Source organism: Physcomitrium patens, chromosome 10, assembly GCF_059467195.1.
Source record: "Physcomitrium patens ecotype Gransden chromosome 10, ASM5946719v1, whole genome shotgun sequence".
In the NCBI taxonomy this organism is placed as follows: Eukaryota; Viridiplantae; Streptophyta; class Bryopsida; order Funariales; family Funariaceae; genus Physcomitrium; species Physcomitrium patens.
The window spans coordinates 17,087,188-17,095,843 of NC_143419.1; the positions used below are offsets into that span (position 1 = coordinate 17,087,188).

The 8,656-nt window shown below is 42.1% G+C and overlaps 1 protein-coding gene across 1 annotated transcript; it reads right to left on the bottom strand.

Annotated features, from left to right (window-relative positions):
• Positions 1-2,747: 2,747 nt before the first annotated feature.
• LOC112287224 (respiratory burst oxidase homolog protein B) lies at positions 2,748-8,280 on the bottom strand. The gene is made up of 11 exons (XM_024530024.3): positions 6,654-8,280; positions 6,372-6,531; positions 6,089-6,251; positions 5,582-5,989; positions 4,990-5,469; positions 4,585-4,877; positions 4,307-4,475; positions 4,032-4,193; positions 3,772-3,900; positions 3,567-3,645; positions 2,748-3,442 (listed from the first exon to the last, which is right to left on the bottom strand). Exons 1-11 carry the CDS (start codon positions 7,420-7,422, stop codon positions 3,333-3,335), a joined length of 2,922 nt encoding a protein of 973 aa, XP_024385792.1. The 5' UTR covers positions 7,423-8,280; the 3' UTR covers positions 2,748-3,332.
• Between the last annotated feature and the right edge of the window lie 376 nt (positions 8,281-8,656).

Consider the following 8,656-nt stretch of genomic DNA (forward strand, 5'->3'; position numbering starts at 1 on the left):
TTATTTTGAAATTGCATCGTTTATATATATATATATAAATGCATCTTTTTATTTTGAACAATTCTAATGTAATATAACTAACTAAGTTTGATTATTTCACACCCACATACTTACTCTTATTAAAATTATAATCAATTAAATTTTAATAAAGAAACCAATTATTTTTAAAAAAAAAAAAGGCTAAAAATATTAAAAACTTTAATTTAGTTCGAAAAATAGGAGAGCTTAGATTTAATCTTTAAAAATAGTTAATATACCATGGCATGTAAGCATATCTAATTTGTAGAAAAAATCATAATTATTTTTCATAATTAAATTTTTTTAGAATGCAAAGAGAATATAAATTATATTTAAAAAATCCACAAGTATCTATGGATGAATTCTTAGCAAGCTTTATATAACTTCTATACACCTTAATGGCTAACTAAAAGTCTTATTTATATCCTCATTTTTTTCTTTATAATTTAATTTAGTTTTTTTACTATAAATATCTAAATATCTAAATATTTATATTTAAAAAAAATAATACATAAAGAAAATTAGTTACTCAGTAATTTAATATACATTTAAGAAGAACAAGTAAACTTAAAAGGAGTTTGTTTATAATTTAGTATACTCTTGTAATTTATAAACTAATATACATGGATAAAAATTTAATTATTTATTAAAAAATATATATTATATCTAAAGATTAAGTATATTTAAAAATAAATTTCAATTGTGCACTAGTATAAAATATTAATTTAACATTTTTAGTTTTTCTTAGATATATTATTTATAAGTATTTAATTTATCAATACTCACAAAATAGTTTATAACATAAACTTTTTAGTCAAGAATTCTTTAATTTTAATTTTTTTTACATATTTTAAAAAATAGTAATAATTTTATGTAAAATTTATATTAATACTTGTACGATTGAATTCTCAAAAAAAATAAAGATTTTAATCAATATATTAGATGTAATTATGTGATAATTGTGCTTTAGAAAATTTTAATTTTCAAAAAACGTTTTATTCTATTTGGTTAGAAATAAATGCTTTAAATTCAGAACATAATTTATTTTTATTTTTTATGATGTAAACTAATAAACATTTTTTTGATAAAAGTTAACCTAATGCAAAATCTTGATATATTGTTCTCCTACTGAAATTATCTTTATATTCTAAATAAGATGAAATAGAACTACAATAAGTGTCTGTTTAAAAATCTTAAAATATTTCTTTTGCATCTCCACTAGAGATTTATTGATGTCATTTTTATTTTTTTTAATGTTATAATACGTTCAAAAAAGCATACTTTCAAAACTTTGAGAAGATTTGATGGAAATTTCATCAGAAAAAGTGAGACTTTTGAGGAGGAGGAGCTGGTGGGAGAGGAGAGGTTGGGGGAGGGAGGGCGGCAGAAGGTGAGAAGGAAGCCTCCTTCACTCATTCATTCACGCAGGTCTTCAGTGCCTCGGGTGGTCTTCATCACCAAAGCACCTTTCACAGCGTTGCCCTTCCTTTCAAGGATGATTTGAATGCGTGCTTCCTGCCCAATAAATAGGTTCTCGACTTTCCCAACTCCACGACCCTACAATAACCCACCATCCTCCACCGATCATTCCAGTATATCTTTCTATTTCTCTCCATATATTTATGTATATTTATGTATATTTACATACACGTATAGCTCAAATGAATATTCTTCATGCAGAAGCTCAGTTCCCACAGACATTGAATACCAGCACCTAGCCCATTGGCTTCAAACTTGGGCGTCAAAAGCTTGAACAATCTTTGTCAAAAGACATCAGCTCCGATCTAAATTTGCACTAGATGTTTGTTTTCCGCTTGATGGGATGTGAATGGAATATCCAATTATAAGAGGACCATGAGAACTTTAACAAGTGTAGTCGAAGCAAGGCGGTGTGACGAATACCAGAAAGACCTCGTGTGAACAGTGCGGTCTATGCAGTATAGAAATCCAGTATGTTGCTTTTTGCGCTGTTTGAGGATAAAGTTCGTTTAATGCTTCCACTTGTATACTCCAGACCTCTTCTTAGAGTAATATTGATTTGTCGTCAATGCTGGCTGTATGGAGTTGGTGGCAAGGCAGGCGTTCGTGTATCGAAGTTAGAGAACAGTGTTGAGGGGGAGGAGGGGAAGCCTTGGGCTAAAGGACATCCCCCAGTTTTTTGTCTTTATTTATCCATTATAACCTGGCTGTTGTTGGTGTCAGGTGTGCCTCCATGCACCCTCATGACCTGTCCCAACACCAAATGCCTATCTCACTTGTGCGTCATCAGTTGTAGCCGTGCTGTCAGGTAGCCAATCCATCTCAGCCAATTCCAAACACCACATTCATCCCGTTCCCACCTAACCAAATCTGCCCTGTTCAAATCCAACTGGGGAAGTGAGCAACCTTGATTTTCAAAAAGTGACACGTCTTGGGTTGTCCGTCTTGACGAAATCTGGAAGCAGCTCCCAAGTTCCAATGAGGTCTTCGCTTAGAAAAATCGGGTCCGGCAGCGACAAACCCGAATAACTTGCGTTTCTCAGAGTGCGCTAATTCAGACAGAATAACGAGTCAACGAATAAGTGCAGTAATAGTACTCATCCTCACAGGAAATCGGGAAAATTCTCAAAATAGGTAGATTGGCACCAAAATTGAAAAAAAAAAAAAAAAAAAAAAAAATGTTGGACAACACCATACATATTCAGTACATCATATTGTACTGGACGGAACAAGTGAAGGAGATGCAGCGATGCGGGAAACGATGCGGAGGATAGGTAGAATTTGACCCTCCAACGCTGTATTATTAAATTTAGAAGGATGGACTGATACATAATACTGGATATTCAGTTCTGAGTGAATTGTGTGTTGACGTTCCTGTGCAATGGAGGAGCCGGCCTGGCCAACCTTGATCAGGTCCAGCTCATTTTATGACTTTAATGAGGACGATTCATTTAGAGGAGAGGTGACCAGCACGTGATGGACTGGTCCTAGCAGGGGAACCCAAGAAGGGTTGCAAAGGTTCATAACATGTTTTAGTAGCATAATTGACCTGGCTGCTTGGCCTTGGCTTAAACTATGGTACTATGACGCCCCTCTGACTCTGCTATTGCTACAAATAAGCCACGGTATGACTAGTCTTATATGAATCCTAATTCAATATAGTTCTATCTCAACATCCAAAAAAAATGGGATTGAAAGTCACCGTTTGAAAGCACTTTGAGAACAATCGGTCGAAGGTTTAACTTGGCGCCACCAATTTCCGACGTGTATATATAGATTACAAGTCAATCGCTTTGAGTATTGAACATATCTACAAACTCGATCGTCATGAACTCTCAAAAATTCTCCTTGTGAAAGGAGAATTTTGTGGAAGACTTCTGTGTGTATGTTCTTGAAAGGTTCTCAAGCTCGTTCGCAAGAGTTACAGGACCGCAATAAAACACTCCTGAAATACACACAAACATATACAATAATAAGCTTTGATACATTGCATGTGACATGTAGGCTGATTCAAAAGAAGGGTAGGGGTGTCAGAAGCAACTGTGACAAGATGATTTGGAGAGTTGTACCGATGCGCTTTTCCTGGTGTGTAGCTGCCAGCTTTGAGAAAACACTCTTCCAGTTCGGTCTTGCAAAATGTGTACGAGCCTGCAAAGAATCAGAAGGTTAGTGCAATAAAACTTGCAAAAGGCACGCATTATAGATGCTACAAAACTGGAGGGTACAAGTTTAAAAAATAGGATTTCAAAGATGGAGGATGGAATTAACACATACCCGAGTGCCTGAAACTAGATCGACCCCATTTTTCGCGTGATGCAAGGCTTGTAACATTATGACCAACGTCGACCGAGCATCACCTTCCTCGTACACACTGGTCAAATAGTTGTGCATCTCAATGGACCCCTGCAAACTCCATGGACCCAACACTACAATGAGTAACAATAGGTTTCATCTCAGGCCAACTGAAGATTGAAGCCCGAGCCGATTAAAATATGGGAGTTTTCTATCATTGGAAGTATGAAAGTAGAGATCACCTTGTGATCAATCTCTTCGACTTCTCGCATGACTCCTCTGAACCAGTCGAAGGAGCCTTGCTCTCTGGTCATCCAATAAAAGTATGCCTTGGGGTTTCTCTTAGCTTTCTTCTTGCTTCTCGTCCTCGGACTTTCCATTGGGCGCAAATCAGGAGTTAAGCTCTGGAATCATGAGGTGAATTTTTAGCCAATCAATATTCCTTCTGAGAAAATAGAGGAATCGATCACGGCTCTCAGATAAGAAAATTCAACGACGCGGAACCAGGATCACGTACCGGATCAGAATGTCCCAGTGACTCATTTATGGTGTGATGAAGCAAATCCTTGAGGATGCTGATGAATGGCGTCGCTCCTATTCCTAGTCCAACAAGAAGTAGCACGTCGTAATTGAGATAGTCTTGCGCAGGGGCACCGTAAGGACCATCGATGTACAGCTTCGGAAATCTGTAAACATCAAAGCTGCTGGGTCAGATGACCGAGTCCCACCATCACCAAGGTTCTTGACATTTTAAGGGCTGGTGTGATATTCAATGAAATGATGATGGAGGAGTACCTTGCAGCTAGTGTCAATTCACCACTAAGTCCATAATTGTTCACAGTTTGCAGGCGCATTCGTCCACCACAGGCATCTGAGAAAATCCTCTTCAACTCGGCAGTCCAGTCTCCCAGTGTACGAATGTGAACACTCAGGAAGGGATCCTCGGGGGCAGAAGTGATAGAGAATGGATGCCATTCGAACGAGGAGATTTCAGGGCATTGCAAGAACAAGTACATGCCGCTCTTATACTTGAAGCCTTCTGGTTTGGACATATGGATGGCGAGGACGTTGCCAGTGTAAATCGCAGCCTGCTCACATGGCAAGGACTGATTAATGCCACATCTTAAGGTGATACTACCATTGAAAAGAAACAGAAATTTTTTCTTTTTATCGAGAACAGCCAGAAATGGCAACCCTCACCTTGATAACATCCACCTTGCTGGAATTTGTACGATACATGCGCAAGAACCGTTCGCCCGCATATAGAACCAAGGGCACTGCAATGTATATCCATGTTGAGCGTTCGAGAATCGAATTTGGGAGAAGGAGCTTGGATCCGTGGAGGAGGAGGAAGGCGTAAACGATGGCGAAAAGGTGGTGCGAGTACCAGAACGCATTGAACCCCGTGAGCCGGTGGAATGGCCATGGCAACTTGACCAGACTCTGACGGAACCAGTGAGTGGCAAGCAAGAAGGCGAGAATCATGAGCACAACCATGATCAAGCCACTGTATCCCACTGACATTCTGAGTATGTCAGAATAAGTAGGTTGGAAATCAAAATCGTCACCCAGATACTTGAAAAACTTTTCTTTATCCGCTTCGACAAACCTAGGTATATCGCAGGTTATGTGGCAAGTAGCGTGGAGAATCACTCCCGCCGCTATACCTCCAGCTACAATCTGCACATACCAAATTTGCACGCTATATCAGATCAAGGCACACTCTTGTTTTCATACATATTGTCAAGATCAGACACGAGAAAGTTAAACCAAAAATGAAGACGTGACTAACCTTGTGAAAATCAAGATTGTCGTCGAAGGGGATGATCCTTCTTAGTCGAGTGGACCGCAGCCTTGTGATTGTGTTGCGGCAGACGGGGAGGAGTATTAGCGCCATATTCAGCTTCAATGTCTCTGCAGCACCTTTCGCCACGCAGAGGCAGTCACCCATTACCCACCATGCACTACGATTCCTATACTGGAGAAATTTCCATGCGAAGAGTCCCACCATGACCGATATCCAGAGGGCTAGTATCCAAATTCGTTTACAATTGTCCAGCAAGAAGTAAGCAGACTTCTCCGCAACTCCCATCATCCTAGACCGCTTGCTCTTTGGTGTCAACGTTTGATTGTTGTTCACAGTCGTCTCCCTCCCAAACCCCTGTACCGATCCGCTCATCAAAGTCTTCAATTGGCTCAGCTGCAACCATCCAACTCTATTTCATTAGTACCCGATCCCGTCACACCTCAACCATCTTAAAATCCTTAGATTTGCTGAGAGGAAGTCGCAAGTAGTTACCGTTATATACTCAGCTCCATCTACATGAAGTCCTTCCATAATCAAGGCGGCATACTCAGCAGCCTGATCCTTTAATTTGGACAGCTTATTTGCACTTGCGCTCAACATTATTAACTGCTTCACTTCCTCGCCTGTGATACGACCATCCAAATCCTTGTCACACCTGCAAGCGAAAATGAAACGTTGAGTACTTCAGCTTATTCCAGACAGCATTGCGATCATAGGGGACTACCTTGTCTCCAGAACTGGCAGTTGCAGAGTCCAAAGTGGAGAATTCAATTACAAGTCAAAGAACAATTGCATCCGGGCGTCGAAGCTTTTATCGGCAATCTGCAGCCAATGCAGGTACAACTCATCTTTACCAATGCTTTCCACTTCAACCCCTTGCCGACGCACCAGTGCATCGAAAAGCTCATTTGCGAACTCTTTGGAGTCTTTCATCCCTGTGCACAAAACCACGACCCTTGTCACTTCAAGACCTGGAGCTGTACTGCTTTTCTTATGGCTTATTTTAGTTTTCTCCATTAACAGAAGGTGGCCGAAACAGGCAACCAGTGGCACGCACCGATACATTCGGCAAAATCTGAGCGGTGCAGCATATTTTCTAAGTTGGCGAGTTTGTGAAACCGCGCCTCTACTTGCTCCCACGACTTCTTTTGGTCAGCTGTGGCGGTAGCCTTGTTGATATATCGTAGTCCCTTAATTGCATATTCTGCGCGAGAAGATGTACTCTTCTGCATTCCGGTGCAGATAGGATTATCCAGCTCAGGGTCGAGAAACCCCGACTCGCTGCAGGGGCTGCCCAAATCTTGAACCCTAGATGCATTTCGAGAACTTCTCGCAAGATCATTGCCTAACTGCTTCACTAAGGTCCCCACCGTCCTCATGCTTTCCCGAAACGAGCCCGAGTGACATGATGAGGATGAAATTGGCATGGGACGACTCGGCCGTCTGGCGTCCAAATCATTTCCAGTACTTCTTCCTTCCCAAGTCTCATTCTCTACTGGGAATGGCACCTCAGAATCGTCCATCGGAGTTAAACTCTGCAAGGTGACATGTTCTTCACTCACAGCAAAGCTTAGTTCCAGCATTGCGTGTCCAGTTGAAAATGCTCCTGGATCCCCCTCCCGCAGCTGAACCGTTAGGGAGGCACTGGTCGCAGGCTGCAAAGCACTCATATCTATCGAAACTTCATCGGGCCTTACAAACGAAAGCCTGGTCTCTGAGAATCGCTTGCTCGACGGAGTCTCCATGCTCGCAAGACGAGCAAAACTGCTCGGCCTACCTATCTCCATGTGGTCTGCAGAGTCTCCCCCTTGCTCTTTCTTTCCCATGAAGGATAAATTGTTGCTAACATGATGCTACCAAGTCGAAGAGAAACGATTGGAAATTGTTGCTCGCGTCTCCGCACTTTGTTCCTCCATGCACAGCGAGGAGCTGCTCTTCTTAGACTCCCTGTTTACTAGGTGGGGCAGAAGAGCCCAAGAGCAATTGCCGACAGAGGCCCCACACGCCCTCGACCAAGTCCAATGCTATTTGTGCGGAGCTGGCAATGGATTTCTGAAGCCCTTTTCAAGAGCTGCTGTCTCCGCAACTTTTGAGACGAAGCATCAACCTGGCTTTCCGAGGTCAAACAGAACAGAGTCTCGGTAACCTTCAGTTCACTGCTTCGACACCAACTCGCGCAGGCATTAGAGAGATTGCATATTGCAGCTTTTCACCGACAGAGTACTGGTTCATTGCTTTCAGACTCCTTCTTTCCAACTTCATACTGCAAACTAAAGCAGTCCAGCTGCTTCCAAAGGAGGAGGTCCACTGCTCCTGTTCGCTGCAGTTACGCAGATCTCAAGCTGCGCTCTCACAGCAACTATCAGAGTATGTATCCGAGGCAGTACAAAACTCTGCATCAGGTCTCACTTGAACGAAAAACTATGGCAATCAAAGCCATACCAGGTTGCCTAGGACCTCCTCCCTACTCATGTTACTCCTCCTACTCCCACCAAAACACTCCGCAAGCCTCGAACCTGGAGAGGCACTCCCTCTCAACAACCATCGCTGTTCGCAAATAAAACTCGCACCGCCACGAAGGCTCGCTCTTTCTCACTCTCTCAACCCCTTTACCTGCCTCTAACCTTCAACTACAACCCGTCGTCATTGCTCTCACCAAACGCAACACACTCGCGTCCTCAAAGAGGAAGCAGAGACAACAGCAGTCTACAGCTGCACCCGTGGTCCTCTACCAATTCCGATCTCAGGCAGCCTCCTCCACCACCCTTTCCTCTTTTTAACTCACCTAATAAATAAACTCCCATTCCCTTCATCGGGATTAAATCTGACTCGCATTAGAGACCTCCCTCGATCCCCTTCAATGCTTCCGAGGGCGCCCGTTTTTCTGTGCCCTTCGTAAAACCACAGCAGCAAACTTCAGAGGCTGGGCTACCCCCCCCCCCCCCCCCCACTTTGACGGATCTATCCACCCTCATTACTTCTTTACTTACTGCTGCGATTCTCGTGTGCTGAGTGGGCGTCGTTGCGACGCCATTTAATAATCTAATTGCCAATAAAGAG

Excerpts from the sequence above, each read along its gene's own strand:
- LOC112287224 (XM_024530024.3), bottom strand. The coding sequence starts at position 7,422 with ATGGGAAAGAAAGAGCAAGGGGGAGACTCTGCAGACCACATGGAGATA. Across the intron at positions 3,901-4,031 it reads TCGAAGAGATTGATCACAAG|GGGTCCATTGAGATGCACAA; the intron begins GTGATCTCTACT and ends TGGAGTTTGCAG. Across the intron at positions 3,646-3,771 it reads ATCTAGTTTCAGGCACTCGG|GCTCGTACACATTTTGCAAG; the intron begins GTATGTGTTAAT and ends GATTCTTTGCAG.